General features: G+C 50.8%; 1 protein-coding gene across 1 annotated transcript; it reads right to left on the minus strand.

Annotated features, from left to right (window-relative positions):
* Positions 1-829: 829 nt before the first annotated feature.
* Positions 830-22,591, minus strand: LOC144486826 (tumor protein p53-inducible protein 11-like). The gene is made up of 5 exons (XM_078204841.1): positions 22,535-22,591; positions 18,006-18,054; positions 7,511-7,607; positions 6,974-7,075; positions 830-1,687 (listed from the first exon to the last, which is right to left on the minus strand). Exons 1-5 carry the CDS (start codon positions 22,567-22,569, stop codon positions 1,554-1,556), a joined length of 417 nt encoding a protein of 138 aa, XP_078060967.1. The 5' UTR covers positions 22,570-22,591; the 3' UTR covers positions 830-1,553.
* Between the last annotated feature and the right edge of the window lie 244 nt (positions 22,592-22,835).

Below are 22,835 nucleotides of genomic sequence, written 5' to 3' on the forward strand. Positions count from 1 at the left end.
AGATAAGTCTTCAACGTTCCCAGTGTGTCCGCCTCCACCACCTTGCCCGGCAGCGCATTCCAGGCCCCCACCACCCTCTGTGTAAAATACATCCTTCTGATATCCGTGTTAAACCTCACCCCCCCCCCCCCCCCCCCCCCTCACCTTGAACCTATGACCCCTCGTGAATGTCACCACTGACCTGGGAAAAAGCTTCCCACCGTTCACCCTATCTATGCCTTTCATAATTTTATACACCTCTATTAGGTCACCCCTCATCCTCCGTCTTTCCAGTCAGATCAACCCCAGTTTACCCAATCTCTCCTCATAACTAAGTCCTTCCATACCAGGCAATATCCTGGTAAACCTCCTCTGTACTCTCTCTAAAACCTCCACGTCCTTCCGGTAGTGTGGCGACCAGAACTGGGTGCAGTATTCCAAATGCGGCCGAACCAACGTTCTATACAACCGCAATTCTATGCCTCGTCCTATAAAGGCAAGCATGCCTTCTTCACTACCTTCTCCACCTTTGACGTCACCTTCAAGGATCTGTGGACTTGCACACCCAGGTCCCTCTGCGTATCTACACCCTTTATGGTTCTGCCATTTATCGTATAGCTCCCCCCTACATTAGTTCTACCAAAATGCATCACTTTGCATTTATCTGGATTGAACTCCATCTGCCATTTCTTTGCCCAAATTTTCAGCCTATCTATATCCTTCTGTAGCCTCTAACTTTCTGGTACCTCTCTGTCTATGTAGTTGTCAGTTTCAATGAGGATGGTAACGGCAGCCACACTGGCTTCACTGTGGATTGCAGCTTCGATGTTCAATTATTCCACACCAGAGGTCACGTCACAAATTTATTGGTGATTCTTGAGGTAATGAATCTGATATTGTCAAACTGTTGCTGCACATGCACAGGGATGGGGACAGGGATACGTTCTCTCAATACAATACATCTGGAAATGCAGGAGTCTGACGGAGAGACTGACAACAGAACGTGGATTACAAAAAAAAACATTTCCAGAGGACGGTCTGACACTTTCCAGTCAGACAACTCCGAGAGCTCCAGTGTGCAGCCCAGTGTCACTCACACACACACACACGTGCACACACACACAAACACATTCACACACACACACACACATGCACACACACGTGCACACACACACACACACAAGCCCACACACACGTACACACACACATGTGCACACACAAACGCACAAACACATGCACACACACACACACGTGCACACACACACGCACAAACACATACACACACACACATGCACACACACGTGCACACACACACACACAAGCCCACACACACACGTGCACACGCACACACACACACATGTGCACACACATGCGCACACACACATGCACACACACGCGCACACACACACACATGCACACACACATGCGTGCGCACACACGCATACACACACGTACACACATACATGCACACACATGCGCGCACACACGCACAAGCACACACGCACAAGCACACACGCACATACACACGCACACACAGATACGCGCACACACACGCGCACACAGCCTCCAGCTCCTCACATCTTCTTTGGCTTTCGGCCAACTTGGTAATAGAAGTAGACACTGATGAGGATAAAGAGCCCCCGGCTCAGCTGCAGCAGCGATGCTCCCTGCGGTAAGGCTCCCTTTTCAAACAATGGCATGGTCGTAACTGCAAGAGAGGAAAAATGTCATCATGAGGCTTACAACGTAGCTATCACTGGGATGTTTAGTCAAGATTTAACTCATCAACTATGACATTTAGCATGTCAGGAGATCCAGACAGGCATTCACTGCCGAGGGGGCTAGGGGAGAATGCTGGGGGGTGCGTGGGCTGGGGGCTGTGGGGTGGGAAATGGTGACATGGAGCGTTGGAGTTGGGTCCTCAGTTGGGACATTGTGTTTCTCAAGGTGGGTGCTGAATCTGACCATCTCTGGAATGAGATGTTTGTGTGAAAGGGAGGGCCACTGGGACACGTGCTGGCTTCCAGCGCGGTTTGTGAATGAGCAGGCCACGGGGAAACCGTTTGTGAATCTGCAATGGCCTGGGATGGAAATCTGCCAGTGTCTGGTGTACACACAGCACTGACACAGAGGCCTGATGGATACACTGCTCAGAGTGGGGATGGATACACTGCTCAGAGTGGGGATGGATACACTGCTCAGAGCGGGGATGGATACACTGCTCAGAGCGGGGATGGATACACTGCTCAGAGTGGGGATGGATACACTGCTCAGAGCGGGGATGGATACACTGCTCAGAGCGGGGATGGATACACTGCTCAGAGCGGGGATGGATACACTGCTCAGAGCGGGGATGGATACACTGCTCAGAGTGGGGATGGATACACTGCTCAGAGTGGGGATGGATACACTGCTCAGAGCGGGGATGGATACACTGCTCAGAGCGGGGATGGATACACTGCTCAGAGTGGGGATGGATACACTGCTCAGAGCGGGGATGGATACACTGCTCAGAGTGGGGATGGATACACTGCTCAGAGCGGGGATGGATACACTGCTCAGAGCGGGGATGGATACACTGCTCAGAGCGGGGATGGATACACTGCTCAGAGCGGGGATGGATACACTGCTCAGAGCGGGGATGGATACACTGCTCAGAGCGGGGATGGATACACTGCTCAGAGCGGGGATGGATACACTGCTCAGAGCGGGGATGGATACACTGCTCAGAGCGGGGATGGATACACTGCTCAGAGCGGGGATGGATACACTGCTCAGAGCGGGGATGGATACACTGCTCAGAGCGGGGATGGATACACTGCTCAGAGCGGGGATGGATACACTGCTCAGAGAGGGGATGGATACACTGCTCAGAGCGGGGATGGATACACTGCTCAGAGCGGGGATGGATACACTGCTCAGAGCGGGGATGGATACACTGCTCAGAGCGGGGATGGATACACTGCTCAGAGCGGGGATAAAACTTGGTCGCATCACCAGTGGCTCCCATTATCAATGTTAATTGTGAGAGGGGTCTGTTTCTCACCAGTGACAGATATTCATCCCGGCTGGGCTGGCAGACTGCTGGCACCATTTGGGCAACAGAGACTGGCACAGGAAAGCCTGCTGAACAAACGAGTGCCAGCTGGGGGAGTCAAAATGGGGGCAAGGTACTCTGAAAGTGGACAACGTATGGAGCAGCAGTTCCAGCAGCCGCTTCCTCCTGAGCAGACAGAGAGGCTGAAGGGGAGGAAGCTGTGAGCTGATACTTTGATGTCTATCTGCTGGGAGAGTGAGCGGGGGGAATGGGCACACAATGAGTGGGCAATGTGAGGGCAGGTTGTGTCCACAAGTCTGGTTCACTCAGGACTATCAGAGTTCTCATTCACCCTCATCCTCCCACACAGCGAAATGCACTCTCCCAGAGGGTGAGGGTCTGTGCTCCGAGACTGGGAGTGAGCTATACTCTCACACTCCTCTTTTGTTATTACCCATTGCTTTTGCTCAACAAGTTATTACTTTTCATCCATTATTATCTTTTCTGAAATTTATGTTGAACTTTGTGCAAAATATCTTTCTGAAATTTGCTCATCAGTCCCTCAAGAGAGCCCCTCATCAGAGTGAGAATAATGTAAAGTGAGGGAGGGTGCTGGCAGAGTGGGGCTTTGTGCCAATGGAGTTAAGCATGTCACATGCTGGTGTATTTATAATATACTACATCAAGGTGCCGAAATATTATATTCAATAAAGGATAATACAATAAATTTAACAATATTTTTATCTGATCAAACTGAATCACCTGAGGCAGGTATAATATTCCACTGATTTTTATGTTATCACAGTTGGAGACCAGGTAAGACAGATTTGGGCTCACTGGAAGTTCCCTGCAGCCAAATAACTTTCTGATGTTGACAGTTGCTGCTCACCGTGCTGACAGTTTCTGAACCTCCCAGTCTGCAGCCCCAGTCTGGAAGTATTAGACAGCACTGCCATCCTGTGGCTACCCTTCACTACTGCAGCTTGAGAAGCTGTTCCTCACTCAGGATGCACAGGGACCATTGGGCTCACCCCCCTCTCAGAGACAATGATTCTATCTATCACAACAACATCTTGTGAAATTCGTCAGAGTTCTTCGGGATGATTTTCCAGCCTCGCCGAGCCTGGCGCAGATTGCGTTGGTCCCGGAAAATTAGGTGTGGTTTCGCACCCGGCACCAAATGGCTTGCAATCTTCCCATCCCCCTCTACTGACACAAACCGGATCGCTCCCAGAAAGAGCGGGAGGCCAATCAGCATATTTGAAGCAACATTTAAATATTGTTAGAGGGATTCCGAAAACCTTGGTATTTAAAAACTAATTAGATTACTAAACAGGGGAAATTAACTTAGAATAAGGACCACAACTTATTTTATTTTACACTTATACACTTATTTTATACAAAGGTACGACTTGCATAGACATACACATAACTACTGCTATGGAAATTAAACATATATTTTAGATTTGAACAGGTATTTTTGAATGTATTGTGCACCTTGGCGGCACGGTAGCACAGTGGTTAGCACTGCTGCTTCACAGCTCCAGGGACCTGGGTTCGATTCCCGGCTTGGGTCACTGTCTGTGTGGAGTTGCACATTCTCCTCATGTCTGCGTGGGTTTCCTCCGGGTGCTCCGGTTTCCCCCACAGTCCAAAGATGTGCGGGCTAGGTTGATTGGCCATGATAAAATTGCCCTTAGTGTCCTGAGATGCGTAGGTTAGAGGGATTAGTGGGTAAATATGTTGGAATGTGGGGGAAGGGCCTGGGTGGGATTGTGGTCGGTGCAGACTCGATGGGCCGAATGGCCTCTTTCTGTACTGTAGGGTTTCTATGATTCTATGATTGACCAAAATGCAAACTGCCCTGGAGCATAAGGGGAAGAGAGTTAAATCAGACAGGCCACATTCTTTGGGAACAATAAGCCACAGAATACAGTTATGTTATCAGAAAGGTCATGGAGAGTTCAAATTCTCATAGTCTAGAAAATGAATAAAAATATTCACAAAATGTATAAAGTATTCAATTCTTACTGATAATGAGGCAGAACGAGATGATGGGACCGTCACCTTTTCAACTCTGTGGCTTAGGGTGTGAAAGCGACCTTTGAACTTTACGGATTTACATAAGTGAGGTTGCTTAGCAACAGTGGGTAGGAACTTACACCCATGGGAATGGCCAGAAGGGCCACGGCAAAGAGTTCATCTGGATTACGCCAGGCCATTCAAAAGATGTATGTTTCTCATTGTGGTAGACAATGAGAAAATGGCCTGAAGTCTTCCTTATGAAGATGACATCCTCAGAGAGAACAATAGAAAGACGGGGTGAGCTTTTGGCAAGATTCAGTTACCCTGAACAGCTTGTGAGCAACAAGGGGCCACAGTTCAATTCGCAAGAATTCACAAACTATTTAAAGGAGAACGGGATTCAACACATCCGATCCGCTCCTTATCTTCCTGCCACACATGGACTGGCTGAAAGCTTTGTACAGACAGTGAAACATTCATTGAAGTAACTCGTGAGCAAGATCACTGTCTAAATGAATAACCGATTCCTGCTGACAAACAGGAATACAACACATTCCACAACTCAATATACTCTGGCATTCCTCACTCTTGAGCACAGCATTGACTTAATCAAGCAGAAATTCCAACAAATCACAAAGCTCCAACTCACTCTTACCTCCAGGATCTCCAATAGCTGCAGCTGTTCACTGCACCCTGCCAAACCTCACCATCCAGTGTGTGGAAACTGGGCCCGAAAGGAACGGGAGAGGCAGCGGGACCCTGGGGAGGGGCAGCGGGACCCTGGGGAGGGGCAGCGGGACCCTGGGGAGGGGCAGCGGGACCCTGGGGAGGAACAGGACTAAGAAGTCTCACAACACCAGGTTAAAGTCCAACAGGTTTATTTGGTAGCACAAGCCACTAGCTTTCGGAGCGCTGCTCCTTCATCAGGTAAGTGGGAGTTCTGTTCACAAACAGGGCATATAAAGACACAAACTCAATTTACAAAATAATGGTTGGGATGCGAGTCTTTACAGGTAATCAAGTCTTAAAGGTACAGACAATGTGAGTGGAGAGAGGGTTAAGCACAGGTTAAAGAGATGTGTATTGTCTCCAGACAGGACAGTTAGTGAGCAATTCTGAGACCAAATAAACCTGTTGGACTTTAACCTGGTGTTGTGAGACTTCTTACTGTGTTTACCCCAGTCCAAGCCCGGCATCTGCACATCATGAGGGACAGGAGAGGCAGCAGGACCCTGGGGAGAGGCAGCAGGACCCTGGGGAGGGGCAGCAGGACCCTGGGGAGGGGCAACAGGACCCTGGGGAGGAACGGGAGGGACAGCGGGACCCTGGGGAGGGACAGCGGGACCCTGGGGAGGGACAGCAGGACCCTGGGGAGGGACAGCGGGACCCTGGGGAGGAACAGCGGGACCCTGGGGAGGGACAGCGGGACCCTGGGGAGGAACGGGAGGGGCAGCGGGCCCTGGGGAGGAATGGGAGGGACAGCGGGGCCCTGGGGAGGGGCAGCAGGACCCTGGGGAGGGGCAGCAGGACCCTGGGGAGGACGGGAGGGACAGCGGGACCCTGGGGAGGGACAGCAGGACCCTGGGGAGGGACATCAGGACCCTGGGGAGGGACAGCGGGGCCCTGGGGAGGAGCGGGTGGGGCAGCGGGACCCTGGGGAGGGACAGCAGGACCCTGGGGAGGAGCGGGAGGGACAGCGGGGCCCTGGGGAGGGACAGTAGGACCCTGGGGAGGAGCGGGAGGGACAGCGGGACCCTGGGGAGGGACTGCAGGACCCTGGGGAGGGACAGCGGGGCCCTGGGGAGGAGCGGGTGGGGCAGCGGGACCCTGGGGAGGGACTGCAGGACCCTGGGGAGGGGCAGTGGGACCCTGGGGTGGTATCAATGGAATTGGACACAGAGTGCGAGTGATTCTTCTTCATTGGTGACTCACCTATAAACTGCACTGTGAAATAGCAGGTTTCTGTGAGGAGTGTCCATTGAATGATAACCTTTTCGGCTGTGTATAGAGCGTGCCACATGATCAGAGAAATACCTGCAGCAGAAAGAAGAGAGGTAAAGGTCAGAGTGTTTCTCGGACAGTGTTGTTCTGACAGAGCAGTTAGACACCACACTTCACACAAACTGTTAACCCCGTACTCGCCGGGACCGGGAGAGCCGACCACTCCGGGGGGTGCGGAGAGGGGAGCCGAATCCTCTCGAATGAGAGAGAAATGCCAAGGCAGACATTCAGGAGAAGGAATTGCAGAGTTAGAGGCAGCTGAAGGCACGGTCGTGATGGGCCGAATGGAGTGTGGTTTAAGCAGCAGCTGAGCTGTGGGAGCAGGCACGGGAGATGTGACAGAGTTAGGCTGTTTCTCAGAGAGGATGGAGCTCGAGCGTGGCAGAACTAACATTGCCATCTTCAGCTCGAGGCTCCCTGTCCAGTTTGTGGATATGGAATGACTATCTCCCAGGAGTTGATACTTACTGAGAAGGGCCCCTCCATACAGTCTGACAGACATTTTACTGCTGGATCCATCTTCATCAAAGACAGCTTCATAGAGGGGCACAGGAAATGAGAGAGCCTGGGAACAGAGAGACACCGATATATTAACTGTGAACATTCAGCATTAGTGAGCGTGGGACAGTATTCTCTGGGCTCACTAATGTCCCACCCTCCACACACCACCCCCTCCCCACCACCGCCATCCCCCCCCCCACCGCCCCCCGCCCCCCGGGAGAGGTTCCCACCATTAGGGATCAAAGTTGGTATCCATCAACAGGGGCCAGGCGTGATCACCTCGGTTAGGACAAAAGCCACTGAGGCCCCCCTGGGAGGTTGGGGGCAGGGGGGTGCCCCTTGGGCAGTGCCAGTCTAGCTCCCTGACACTGTCCACCAGGCACGCTGGAACTGCCAAGCAGGCATTTGGCAGTGCCTGGGGGTGGGGGGTGGAGCGGGGGCGGGGGGGTGGGGGCGAGTGGTTGTGCTCTCTGCATTAGGAATCGGTGGGAGAGAGAGGGAGGGGCAAATCAGGACTGACCATGGTGCGGGGTTCAGGGCTGTATTGGTTGTCAGAGAGGGGAGAGTACAACAATCTGGGAGGGTGGGGTGGGATGTGGGTCAGGACTGGCAATCGGGGTTGGGGTGGGGGGCAGGGGTCGGGTGAGGTCAGGGAAGCCGGCTATCAGGGAGGGGGGTGGGAGATGACATCGGGAGGCCGGCGATGGGAGGGGTTGCAGTGCGCACGCGCCAATCTCCTCACTGACAGGTCGGTGCATGTGCGGTAGCCCACTCAGCGCTATGCTGCCAGCCTCTCCAGCGGGAATCGGCCCCTCCCCTCACAGGTGTGTATCCCCCAGCGGGCTTTTTGAAACACAGAGTGCCAGAAATTCATTCAAGTAAGTACGTCCAAAAACCTGGCGGGAAATTCTCTGTCTCCCATCTGTTGGACACTTTGTTTTTCTTCTGAGAAAATCTCCCACCAGGCGTCTCATGTTGAACATAAAGTGTAACACAGCCATGTCACACAGACTGACGGAGCTTATCCTGCCTCTACACACAGACTAGATCATTAGAAATGTGGGATCGCTGCTTCTCCGAGGAGAATGTCTGTAAGTAGTGTCAAGATTCCCAGGTCATTAACTGGCGGATAAGTTCCAATTCTGAAATTAAACTAGAAATGGAAAGAGGGAGGCAGATAAGTGGGCAAGGGAAGGAGGAAAGGAATGAAGTGAGGGAGCTTGTGAGGCAGTGAGGGATGGAGGAAGAGGCATTGAGGGAGGGAGGAAGGCAGAGGCAGAAGGGCAGAGGGATATAGGCAGAGGAATATATACTGAACTGCACAACAGGCTCCATGAACTCAAACTAATGCGAAATTATGCAAACACTTCTTGCCCTTTGATCACAGAGATGCTTGCACAGATGTTCGATTCGAGATGCTCACACAGATTCTCCTATGTACAGGCTAAGTACCCATGCCAGGCGGAAAACGAGAGTGTTTCCTGTTGGAATTGGCAGCATCTGTCAGATGGAAGCTTATTTCAAAACATTGTAAGCTGAAATTGACAGAAATCAAAGGTTTCCTGTGGAATGGAGAGGGTTTCAAAGGTTTCAGCTGGCTGGGAAGCCTCAGAAAAATCAAAGCTGTGTGCATACATTGGGGCTGAATGCACAGTTGGGCAGACTGGAAACCACACCCCTCACCACCCCAGGTGAAACTGAAATCTCCTCCCTGTCAGACGACTTGAAAGGGGTTTGCAATGATTTAAAACCCTGCCATGTGACCGGGGGGCATGGAGATTAAAGTGACCAAGCCAGTTCAGAATTTACACAGCTAACGGGCAGGAATGCAGAAATTGATCACGGGACTGTCTGAAATCCCCATGTCATGGGTGATCTTCAGGTCTGCCAGGGCTAGAAGGAATTTTAACAACACCAGGTTAAAGTCCAACAGGTTTATTTGGTAGCAAAAGCCACACAAGCTTTCGGAGCTGCAAGCCCCTTCTTCAGGTGAGTGGGAATTCTGTTCACAAACAGAGTTTATAAAGACACAAACTCAATTTACATGAATAATGGTTGGAATGCGAATACTTACAACTAATCAAGTCTTTAAGAAACAAAACAATGGGAGTGGAGAGAGCATCAAGACAGGCTAAAAAGATGTGTATTGTCTCCAGACAAGACAGCCAGTGAAACTCTGTCTTGTGCCCCCAGCCCAATCCCACCCAACCTATTGGATCTTTGAGGGACCCTTCGTCTGCAGCTTGGCAGCAGCAGAGGGCCAAATGGCCACTGGTCCTACTTCCTTCACCCCCTTGCGGCACAAGCCATCAGGCCAGGGTGTTAGTGCCATAGTGGCAGTGGGCAATACACCATTGGCACTGCTCATGCAGCCCTGTGGGCAATACACCGTTGGCACTGCTCATGCGGCCCTGAGTGGAGGATTGAAGCTGAAGGGGAAGGTTGGCTGAGTGGGGATGGGGAGGAGGGGGTGCGGGGGCGGGGGGAGGGGGATGCTGAGAGGGAAGGTGGGGCTGAGAGGGGTCTCTGGGGGGAGGAACTGAGGAAGGGTCAGGTCAACCTTATGCGTGGTGTGGGGGGGAGGGGTGCCTTTCATTGCAGTTTCACTGGCTGTCTTGTCTGGAGACAATACACATCTTTTTAGCCTGTCTTGATGCTCTCTCCACTCCCATTGTTTTGTTTCTTAAAGACTTGATTAGTTGTAAGTATTCGCATTCCAACTATTATTCATGTAAATTGAGTCTGTGTCTTTATAAACTCTGTTTGTGAACAGAATTCCCACTCACCTGAAGAAGGGGCTTGCAGCTCCGAAAGCTTGTGTGGCTTTTGCTACCAAATAAACCTGTTGGACTTTAACCTGGTGTTGTTAAAATTCTTACTGTGTTTACCCCAGTCCAACACCGGCATCTCCACATCAGGGCTAGAAGGGGCAGTCCAGCCACAAGACCTCTATCCCAGAGAGTGCCCCCAGCCCAATCCCACCCAACCTATTGGATCTTTGAGGGACCCTTCGTCTGCAGCTTGGCAGCAGCAGAGGGCCAAATGGCCACTGGTCCTACTTCCTTCACCCCCTTGCGGCACAAGCCATCAGGCCAGGGTGTTAGTGCCATAGTGGCAGTGGGCAATACACCATTGGCACTGCTCATGCAGCCCTGTGGGCAATACACCGTTGGCACTGCTCATGCAGCCCTGTGGGCAATACACCGTTGGCACTGCTCATGCGGCCCTGAGTGGAGGATTGAAGCTGAAGGGGAAGGTTGGCTGAGTGGGGATGGGGAGGAGGGGGTGCGGGGGCGGGGGGGGGGGGGGGGATGCTGAGAGGGAAGGTGGGGCTGAGAGGGGTCTCTGGGGGGAGGAACTGAGGAAGGGTCAGGTCAACCTTATGCGTGGTGTGGGGGGGAGGGGTGCCTTTCATTGCTGAGGGGTTGGTGGTGCTTCTTCGACCTTTGAAATCCAACACTCCAGGTCCTTGTTGTGAGGACCTGTACCAAAGGCTGCCTGTTGCTGATCTTGCTGGAGAGATGGGTTAACAGCAGAATAGAATTGAATCGAGCTTCAAGCCCACTAATCAGATGTAAAATGGTGCATTCAATAGGTCAAAATCCTGGAATATCCTCCCTAACAGCATTGTGGGTCAACCCACAAGACGTGGATTGCAACGATTCAAGAAGGCAGCTCACCACCACCTTCTCAAGGGCAACTAGGGATGGGCAATGAATGCTGGCCAACCAGCAACGCCCATGTCCCATGAATGAATTTTAAAAATTGAATATTTATTGGGATCCTACATGCTCTAGCCAGGAACTTTATTGGGGCCGGTGTGGCTGAACAGAATCATCGGAATGGGTTTGGTGACCAGCAGGGAACCCGCTTTTCAGCCGACGCCCGATTCTCTGGGTCATCGCGATTCTCGCCGGGAGCTCAGCGTCTCAGAGGCGCTCACACAGATGTTGGGCGGGAATTTGCAGCCTCGCTCATCCCGAAACTGCCAAATCCCGTCCAAGGTCATTGGACCTTTCCATGGTCCGCCCCTCGCCCACTCCGATCCCAGTGGTGGGCGGGACACTAAATCTCCAGCCACTGTATCCAAGATAATGACAAAGGTTGTCCCAGAGACACACGCAGATGTTGGCCGCTTCCCAGTTTATGGAATTCTGTAGGCCTATTCGTTGCCAGATTACTGAATCCTGCAGCAAATAATGGTTGAAGGGCGATGGTGGAAAGACCACAATGGTTGGATGGGGTGAAAGCTGATAGGCAGGGTGTATCAGGAAGGTCAACAATGCGATAATTCTTTGGTATAAAAAACTTCAATCCGAGATTGCTAAAGAAAGTGTGAGTCGAATAGGCAGAAGGGCTTCTCACAATCTTCCGATTTTGGCTAGATATGGAGCAGGTAGCAGAGGATTGGGTAGCTGCAAAGACAGTTATAGCAACGACAGATCCGTTGGTTTAACATTAGCGAAGGTTTTGGAATCCATTATCAGCAGAAAAAATCAACAGCAACTCGGTGAGGTTTGGAGTGAATTGGAGAGTGAGCACAGAATAGTAAAAGGCAGATTGAGTTTTTTGGTAATGTGACAGAGTAGATTTATAAAGGGAATGCAGTGGATATTTTCTGTATGGATTTTAAGCAAGTGTTTGACAAGCTACCACCCAAAAGTGTGTTTAACGAAAATTTGGCTTTTATTAAGTTCATTAATGGGATGTGGACATTGCTGGCTGGGCAGCATTTATTGTCCATCCCTAATTGCCCTTGAAAAGAGTGGCTTGCTGGGCCACTTCAGAGGGCAATTCAGAATCAACCACATTGCTGTGGATCTTGGAAGTGATTTTCCAGTTTCGCCGCGGCTGGCACACACCGCGCCAATCCCAGGAAATTGTGTGTGGACCTAAAAGTGGATTTTGCACCAGGCACCAAATGATTTAGGACGAGGCTGGAGGTCCTCGGGTCAGCGTTCACCACTGGGCTCGTGTGGTGCACGCTCTCCCTGCCTGCTGAAATCCCCAAAGGGTTTCACATGAAGTTGAGTTCAAGTCCCACTAACATCACCACGGTTACCCTACCATCTGCCTGCTGGATAGGCTCTGTGGCTCACTGCTGACATTCCATCCCAGGCCCCACTAACAGAAACAAGCAGCAGCTCTGGCAGCTGCTGCGCCAATCGAGGAAGCTCTGCAGGTGTTAACACGGATCATCACACTGCATGGACTCGGCAGTGCTGCCCTCAATAGAAACTCACCCCTGATAGTCACAAGTGTATCCTTCCCCCATCTATCTGAACTGCACGCCATATCTGGAAGCTAGTTCACACCATAAAACACAGGTTTATGCTGCTAGCATTCCTCAATAAAGACATTCTCAGAGCCACCTTTATGCTCAATGTGAGGGCCAGAGTGCTGAGCCCAGTCTGCCTCATGCTGCCAACACTGGCCTGTGGTATCGGAGATCCCTATCTGGGGCATCCGGAGGGGCATCTTCGCACCGCACACCAGCGACCACCCAACTGCACTGGGGTGCAAAAGACATTCTGCCGCATCATGTGAAGGGAGAACACAGCCGTGTGAGATGCCACTGACGACCATGAGGGGACATGGGCAGTGCCCATGGCTCAGGCAATGCTGTGGGAATGTTCAGCGGCCAATTGAGGTGATACCGGGGATAGTGCAGGGCTGGCAGCGTCCGGAATCATGGGGATATGGGATGCCAGAGGGCCGGGATCGATAACGTCCCCCTCTCTCCTTCCCCACCCCAGAGTAAACATGAATGTAGGTTTGCAGAGCTGGCAGCGATTATTGCTGCTACTGTAGTGGCTGACTGATGTCACCATCTGCGGCAAGGCCAACCCAGGCCAGAAGTCACACCTCTGCAAGGTGCAATATCCTCTACCCTCTCGGTTCCCCTACATCTTCTCAATCCTGCGTGGCCTAGTGCTACATCTAACTGACTCCCCAGGGTACACATTAGAGGCGGAGGTGGTCAGCTGTGTTCTGCATCCCATGGCCTTATGCCCTTGGTGGGCATCCCCTAGAGGACCAGCACCTAGCGGCACTGGCCAACATTCACATGTCACAGGTGTACCCGTGCCACCCTGTTCAGCCTGCTGCCCATGAGATCCACTGGGGTCAGGAAGGGGGGATGCGAAAGGGCTGGAGACTGCCGGGGTCTTCTGGGGAGGGGGGGAAGACCTGGGATGGCCCCCAGTGCTTCCTTGTGCCTTGGGGTGCTTGTGGGCCCCGGGACACTCCATGGGATGGAGGGGCAGCTGAGTGAGCTCCAGAAGCCTCTGCATCACCTGGCTCTGCCAGTGCTGGAGGCCCAACTGCATCTGCACCATGGTATGTGTCCCCTCAGTGTTAGCCCTCTGAGACTGGACCAAGCTCTGGAGCCCCTCAGCCATGGCCCGCTGAGCAGGCTCTCGAGACCCTCAGCCGTGGTCCTCGAAGTCTCAGCCAGCCTTGGACCCTACCACGCAGTGTAGGCTTGGGTGCCATGTAATGCCGCCACCATCTCTTGTGACTGAAGGCTATGGGACTCCTCCAAGCGGCCTTGCAGTTGCTGGAATGTCGCTGACACCCCTTCTTGCTGTCCCCGGCTCTGCTTCTGCATCTCCAGCAGCTTTGTGAGAAATAATCCCAGCGGCTCGGCAACTGGCTGGAGGCCAGCTGTCTCCTGGGAGCCAGCAGACGTCTGCCTGCCCGATCACTCAAACATTCCTGCCTCAATGGCTGTGTGGTGCTCATCAGTAGTGACCTCAGAGCCTGTCTGCTAAGTCCACCCACTGAGGGGTGTGTTTCTGTGCTGCTGCGTGGTGCCTGCGGTGTGGTTGATGCTTTCCTCCGAGGCGCTGGCAGAGGTTGCGCAGGACGCTGACTCCTGATGGTCCGGCCTTATTGGGGTCATCGCCAGCAGAACAAGACATCTGGTTCAGTGCAAGGGAGGGACAAGTGTCTGGGCAGATTAAAGTTTATTTATTATCGTCACAAGTAGGCTTACATTAACACTGCAATGAAGTTACTGTGACAATCCCCTACTCACCACACAGACGGCACCTGTTTGGGTTCACTGAGGGAGAATGGCCAATTCACCGAACCAACACATCTTTCAGGCTATGGGAGGAAACCGGAGCACCCGGAGGAAACCCACACAGACACGGGGAGAATGTGCAAACTCCGCATAGACAGTGACCTAAGTCAGGAATCGAACCTGGGTCCCTGGCACTGTGAGGCAGCAATGCTAACCACTGTGCCATCGTGCCACCCTGGTCATGTGGATGAAGGTTCTGTGGATCCTCACTTCTGTGGTGCAGTCCAACCTCACAGACACTCACAACTCTCTCATGTGGCTCGCCTGAGATCTCTGTTGCTCACTCCTCAGTAACAGTTTTAACAACACCAGGTTAAAGTCCAACAGGTTTATTTGGTAGCAAATGCCATTAGCTTTCGGAGCGCTGCTCCTTCGTCAGATGGAGTGTAAATCTGCCTGGCATCAGTCCCATCTGTCACACCTGGAATGTCCACATCAATCCATTCCCTGACACCCCGCGGCCGTCCAGCACCTGACCCCCAGCATCTTCCTCAAATCCCTCTGGCACTCCCTGTCACATCATCACAGTCCCTTCCTGTTGAGGCACGGTGCTGACAGTGATTCCAGGTGTGACGGATGGGACTGATGCCAGGATGTGACAGATGGACACTCACCCTTGCAGGCCAAATGTGGTTGTTCATTTTCTTGTGACATTGGGCGCTGGTCCTCAGTGTCAGGCCACTGGCACTGACTGCTGCAGCCACCGCACCCCAGACCACATTTTCTTTCCTGCTTCTGGGTCGTCGACCCACTCAGGGGTACAGGGTGGCCCACCCCTCCTCCACGGCATCTAGAAACCTTCCGCGATCTGCCTCCATGAAGCATGGAGCTGCTCTCTGCGCTGCCATCCTCCTGGTGTGACTGGCAGAGGGAGTGTTTAAATGCAGCTCCCCCTTGTTAATGGTGCCCAGCTGCAGCCAGTTCAGGTGAGTCACACGTCTGGGGACTCCATACTGGCGTGTTTAACATGGAGGTTCTTTCAGTGCACTGAGTGTGAGGTGATTGCAGTCCAAACCATTCTTGCTGTTGTGACACTTAGTCAATTTTTGGTAAAGTCATAAGAATATAAGAACATAAGAACTAGGAGCAGGAGTAGGCCATCTGGCCCCTCGAGCCTGCTCCGCCATTCAATAAGAGCATGGCTGATCTTTTTGTGGACTCAGCTCCACTTACCCGCCCGCTCACCATAACCCTTAATTCCTTTACTGTTCAAAAATTTATCTATCCTTGCCTTAAAAACATTCAATGAGGTAGCCTCAACTGCTTCACTGGGCAGGGAATTCCACAGATTCACAACCCTTTGGGTGAAGAAGTTCCTCCTCAACTCAGTCCTAAATCTGCTTCCCCTTATTTTGAGGCTATGCCCCCTGGTTCTAGTTTCACCCGCCAGTGGAAACAATTTCCCTGTTTCTATCTTTTCTATTCCCTTCATAATCTTAAATGTTTCTATAAGATCGCCCTCATTCTTCTGAATTCCAATGGGTATAGCCCCAGTCTACTCAGTCTCTCCTCATAAGCCAACCCTCTCAACTATGGAATCAACTTTGTGAATCTCCTCTGCACCCCCTCCAGTGCCAGTCTATCCTTTCTCAAGTAAGGAGACCAAAACTGTCCATAGTACTCCAGGTATGGCCTCACCAGCACCTTATACAGCTGCAACATAACCTCGCTGTTTTTAAACTCCATCCCTCTAGCAATGGACAAAGGACAAAATTCCATTTACCTTCTTAATTACCTGCTGCACCTGCAAACCAACTCCTTGAGATTCCTGCACAAGGACACCCAGGTCCCTCTGCACAGCAGCATGCTGCAATTTTTTACCATTTAAATAATAGTCCATTTTGCTGTTATTTCTACCAAAATGGATAACCTCACATTTACCAACATTGTACTCCATCTGCCAGACCCTTGCCCACTCACTTAGACTATCTATATCCCTTTGCAGACTTTAAGAGTCCTCTACACATTTTGCTCTGCCACTCATCTTAGTGTCATCTGCGAATTTTGACACACTACACCTGGTCCCCAACTCCAAATCATCTCTGTAAATCGTAAACAATTGCGGTCTCAACACTGATCCCTGAGGCACACCACTAGTCACTGATCGCCAACCAGAAAAACACCCATTTACCCCATTCTTTGCTTTCTGTTAATTAACTAATCCTCTATCCATGCTAACACATTACCCGTAACACCGTGAACCTTTATCTTATGCAGCAGCCTTTGGTATGGCACATTGTCAAATGCCTTCTGGAAACCCAGATACACCACATCCACAGGTCCCCCATTGATGTTCTCAAAGAATTCCGCCAAATTAGCCAAACATGACATGCCCTTCATGAACTCATGCTGCATCTTTCCAATGGGAAAACGTATATCCAGATGTCTTGATATTTCTTTCTTGGTCTTAGATTCAAGCATTTTCCCGACTACAGAAGTTAAGCTAACCAGCCTATAGTTACCCACCTTTTGTCTACCTCCTTTTTTAAACAGTAGTGTCACATTTGCTGTTTTCCAATCTGCGGGAACCATCCCAGAGTCCAGCGAATTTTGGAAAATTACCACTGGTGCGTTTGCTATTTCCCCCGCCATCTCTTTCAGTACCCTGGGATGCATTCCATCAGGGCCTGGAGACTTGTCTACCTTTAATCCCATTAGCTCGCCCAACACTACCTCTTTAGTGATAATGATAGTTTCTAGGTCCTCACCTGCCATAGCTTTCTTGTCATCAATTTTTGGCATGTTCAATGCCTCAGCCATTTCCTCATTTCCAGTTGTTACGTTCCTCTTCTCATCTCTAGAGGACCAATGTTTACTTCAGCCACTCTTTTTCATTTTATATATTTGTAGAAACTTTTGCTATCTGTTTTTATATTCTGAGCTAGTGGAAACTCATAATCCATCTTACTTTTCTTTATAGCTTTTTTTGTGGCTTTTTGTTAACCTTTAAAGATTTCCCAGTCCTCTAGGTTCCCACTAATCTTTGCCACTTTGTATGCATTTTCTTTCAATTTGATACCCTCCTTTATTTCCTTAGATATCCATGGCTGATTATCTCTTTTTCTACAGTCCTTCCTGATCACTGGTATATACCAAAATCATGGACCTTGAGTCACATGTAGGCCAGACCAGGTAAGGAGAGCAGATTTCCTTCTCAAAAAGACATCAGTGAACCAGATGCATTTTTACAATAATCGCCAATGGCTTCATGGTTATTATTAAACTTTGAATTCCAGATATTCATTTTATATTGAATTGCTAGTCCAGTGATCGCACCACTGTGCCACCAACTCCCCCGTCACAGGCCCTTCATTCACTCACTCCTGTGTGTCTTTGTTTCACACAGTAAATAATATTAAAGAAGTGTAAACTCACCATTACGGCAACAACACTGAACATGATGGCTGACATCAGTTGCCATATCCTAAAGAGAGTAAATCAGGGTGATTAGTGCACTCAGAGAGACAGATACAGATGCAATCTCACAATAGAGTAGGCTTTCCCAGCCACGCTCACCCAAAGGTTGGAAAATCCCACCCAAGGTCAACAGCATGGTGCGTGTCCCACCCGCTACAATTCCCGTAGTGGGCAGGATAGTAAAATTCCACCCATACACGTGAAAAATACATAAACCCATATACCTGTATTGATGCACACATAGGTACTGACACATGCTGTGACATACACACATGTGCAATGACATACACACATGTGCAATGACATACACACATGTGCACACACATTTAGTGATACACACAGTCACGCAAAAACACATGAAGTAATTCAGTCTTTCACATGCAGTGACAAACTGTAACACATATGCAGTCACATGTGCGTGCAGTCACACAGTGACACATATGCAGTCACACACGCAATGACACTTGCACACACATTTATAAGCAGACACACGTACACGCGTACAGGTGGTTTCACAATCTGGCGCAAGTTAATCACTGTTATTAAATGGATTAAGATTAAGGTGGGGGAGATACTAAATGGTTTTTTTGCATCCGTATTTACTGAGGAAACGGGCATGGAGTCTACGAAAATAGGGCAAACAGGTAGAGACGTCATGGAACCTTTACAGATCAGAGTGGATAAATCCCCAGGACCGGACAGGGTATTCCCACGGACCTTGAGGGAAGCTAGTGTTGAACTTGCAGGGGCCCTGGCAGACATATTTAAAATGTCAGTATTCACAGGGGAGGTGCCGGATGATTGGAGGGTGGCTCATGTTGTTCCGTTGTTTAAAGAAGGTTCCAAAAGAAATCCGGGAAATTATAGGCCAGTAAGTTTGACGTCGGTGGTGGGCAAGTTATTGGAAGGTGTGATAAGGGATAGGATCTACAAATATTTGGATAGACAGGGACTTATTAGGGAGAGTCAACATGGCTTTGTGCGTGGTAGGTCATGTTTGACCAATCTATTAGAGTTTTTCGAGGAGGTTACCAGGAAAGTGGATGAAGGGAAGGTGGTGGATGTTGTCTATCTGGATTTCAGCAAGGCCTTTGACAACGTCCCTCAAGGGAGGTTAGTTAGGAAGGTTCAGTCGCTAGGTATACATGGGGAGGTAGTAAATTGGATTAGACACTGGCTCAATGGAAGAAGCCAGAGAGTGGTTGTGGAGGATTGCTTCTCTGAGTGGAGGCCTGTGACTAGTGGTGTGCCGCAGGGATTGGTGTTGGGTCCATTGTTGTTTGTCATCTATATCAATGATCTGGATGATAATGTGGTAAATTGCATCAGCAAGTTTGCTGATGATACAAAGATTGGAGGTGTAGTGGACAGTGAGGAAGGTTTTCAAAGCTTGCAGAGGGATTTGGACCAACTAGAAAAATGGGCTGAAAAATGGCAAATGGAATTTAACGCAGACAAGTGTGAGATATTGCACATTGGAAGGACAAACCAAAGTAGAACGTACAGGGTAAGTGGTAGGACTCTGAAGAGTGCAGTTGAACAGAGGGATCTGGGAATACAGGTACAGAATTCCCTAAAAGTGACATCACAGGTGGATAGGGTCGTAAAGAGTGCCTTTGGTACATTGGCCTTTATAAATCGGAGTATCGAGTATAAAGGTTGGAGTGTTATGGTAAGGTTATATAAGGCATTGGTGAGGCCGAATTTGGAGTATTGTGTACAGTTTTGGTCACCTAGTTACAGGAAGGATGTAAATAAGGTTGAAAGAGTGCAGAGAAGGTTCACAAGGCTGTTGCCGGGACTTGAGAAGCTGAGTTACAGAGAGAGATTGAATAGGTTGGGACTTTATTCCCTGGAGCGTAGAAGATTGAGGGGAGATTTGATAGAGGTGTATAAGATTTTGATGGGTATAGATAGAGTGAATGCAAGCAGGCTTTTTCCGCTGAGGCTAGGGGAGAAAAAAACCAGAGGGCATGGGTTAAGGGTGAAAGGAGAAAAGTTTAAAGGGAATATTAGGGGGGGGCTTCTTCACGCAGAGAGTGGTGGGAGTGTGGAATGAGCTGCCGGATAAAGTGGTAAATGCGGGGTCACTTTTAACATTTAAGAAAAACTTGGACGGGTTCATGGATGAGAGGGGTGTGGAGGGATATGGTCCAAGTGCAGGTCAGTGGGACTAGGCATAAAATGGTTCGGCACAGACAAGAAGGGCCAAAGGGCCTGTTTCTGAGCTGTAATTTTCTATGGTTCTTTCTGTTAACACATTGTTTGTTTGGGACTGTCGGGCTGAGGTGATTCTGCCTCTTTTTAATTAGGGCTGACAGGTATGTCAACAGAAATAAAAGAAAAACACCCAATGGCTAAGTACATCGGGGGCGGGGGGGGCGAGGGCAGGGGGGCGAGGATGAGGGTGAGGGTAGGGGTAGGGGTAGGGGTGGGGGTGAGGGTGGGGATGGGGGTGGGGGTGAGGGTGGGGGTGAGGGTGGGGGTGAGGGTGGGGGTGAGGGGTGGGGGTGAGGGTGAGGGTGGGGGTGAGGGTGGGGGTGAGGGTAGGGATGAGGGTAGGGATGAGGGTGAGGGTGGGGGTCGGGGTGAGGGTCAGGGTGAGGGTCGGGGTGAGGGTCGGGGTGAGGGTCGGGGTGAGGGTCGGGGTGAGGGTCGGGTGAGGGTCGGGGTGAGGGTCGGGGTGAGGGTAGGGGTGAGGGTAGGGGTGAGGGTAGGGGTGAGGGTAGGGGTGAGGGTGGGGGTGAGGGTGGGGGTGAGGGTAGGGGTGAGGGTAGGGGCGAGGATCCGATGACCATCAGGGACCCTGTGTGTACAGCAGAGCTGGTCCTGCAGAGGCTGCGTGCCCCTATTAACATTGCCACAACTCACACTCACCCCGCCCCCAGCTTGGATTTTATTCTGAAATGCAGAAGCTGTTTTTTTACTGCCTGTGGTGATTGAAGGGCAATACAGCAGAATAAGGGTCACTGGCTTGGGGACCAGTTGGGACTCAGAGTGAGGTTACAGCCCAGGGCGTGGAGTCCTCTCCGAGGCAAAAGAGATGTAGAAGACAGGCAGTGACTGGGCAGCTGGGTGGCTGCACTCCTATGTACAGTTTTTCTTATTAATAAATACCTTTTATGTTTCTAATGAAGTCTGTGAAGGGACATTGTTACACTGCCATACTTGGTTATGATGTCTGTTCTGGTTCAATGTCACTCAAAGCCACTGTCCAAATGAGTACACAAACCACACACTATGGGCACAATAGCAGCAGGCTGTCGAAACCCACAGCAACATTCTCCAGAACACATTCTGGAGCCAAGGAAAGGGTACCAGAGCATTCCTTCTCCCAGAATAGAAATTCCCCTCTTCAGAATGCTCTTCCTGCTCCATTCCATTCTTCCTCTGTCTCTCACTGTTCCCCCCTCCTTCTCCTCTCCACTCACTCCTCCTCCCCTTTCCCCTCTCCATTCCCCTTCTCTGAGTGCCTCCTCTTCCTCATCCCCCTCCCCATTCCTCCTCCTCCCCCTCCCCACTCCTCTTCATCCCCCTCCCCACTCCTCCTCTTCCTCCTCCTTTTCTCACATTCACTCCTTCTTTTCCTCCCCATTCCCCCTCCCCAAGTGCCTCTTCCTCCTCTCTCCGCCCCTCCTTCTCCCCCTCCCCACTCCTCCTCTTACCTCCTCCCTCCCTGCTCCCACCACCTCCCCTCCACTGACACCCTCTCCACATTTCTCCACTCCCTCCACCTCCCCTGCTCCCTCCTACCCTCTCCTCCTCCCCATCCCCGTCCTCTGCCACTCTCCCCCCGACATCTCCCTCCCCAACTTCCTTTCCTCCCACCTCCTTCTCCCCCACCCCCTCCTCCCGCCCTGGTTGCACTCTGTGACTGTTTGGTGTGACAGTGGGTGATCAGTAAGAAGGAAGGTGTCTTCATGATCAGCAGATGTCTAAGGGTGCTTCCCAGCCAGTGCAGTGTGTTTTGTAGTCATGTCGGATAACCGTGACAGCTCACACACACAGGAAGCTCCCCCAGCAGCAATGTCAAAGTGTTTCTATTGTGCTGATGGAGGGATAAATATTGACCAGGCTACTGCAGACAATTTCCCTCCACTTCTCCAAATCCTATCCACTTGATCCTCAGTACAATATCTCACCCAAAAGGGGACGTCTCTCACACTCAGCTCAGCACTGCATTGAGTTTTCTCTCTGAATGGGACTTGAACCCACAGTGTGATGGCCCTGAGGGTTACTGTTCAGCCATGGCTAGCACCGTGAGGTATGGACTGTGCTACACTCTGGATAACTACTGACACAGTGACAAATGTGACAAATAGCCAGAGTGGATTCACTGGCAATAATGATCCCAGATCCAATCCAGTGCAGAGATCCTTCACACTGGGACATCAGTGAGCAGCTTGGTACATTGCCCCAGATAACAGAGCACAGTTGCACCCCCTCACTATCATCAGCACACGCTCCGATAACAATGAAAGTTGTACCTGAGACCCAAAGGCTCTCGCATCGCAAATTTCATTTCATTTCCCAGTACTTGACTGATCTGAAAAAGAAATGAGCATTATTCAGGACTATCCAAATCACAGAATTGTTACGGTGTGGAAGGAGGCCATTCAGCCCATTGTGTCTGCACCTGCACTCCAATTGAGCTTAGTGCCATTCCCCTGCCTTTTCCCTCAAACCCCTGTACATTGTTTCTATTCAAATGATCATCTATTGTCCTCTTGAATGCCGTGATTGAACCTGCCTCCACCTCACTTCCAGATAGTGCACTCCAGACCCAAA

Source organism: Mustelus asterias, unplaced genomic scaffold (genome assembly GCF_964213995.1).
Source record: "Mustelus asterias unplaced genomic scaffold, sMusAst1.hap1.1 HAP1_SCAFFOLD_476, whole genome shotgun sequence".
NCBI lineage: Eukaryota > Metazoa > Chordata > Chondrichthyes > Carcharhiniformes > Triakidae > Mustelus > Mustelus asterias.

Coding starts and splice junctions, on each gene's coding strand:
- LOC144486826 (XM_078204841.1), bottom strand. CDS start 22,569: ATGAAATTTGCGATGCGAGAGCCTTTGGGTCTCAG. Junction 18,055..22,534: donor CGAGAGCCTTTGGGTCTCAG/GTACAACTTTCA, acceptor TACTCTCTTTAG/GATATGGCAACTGATGTCAG. Junction 7,608..18,005: donor TCAGTGTTGTTGCCGTAATG/GTGAGTTTACAC, acceptor CTCTGTTCCCAG/GCTCTCTCATTTCCTGTGCC.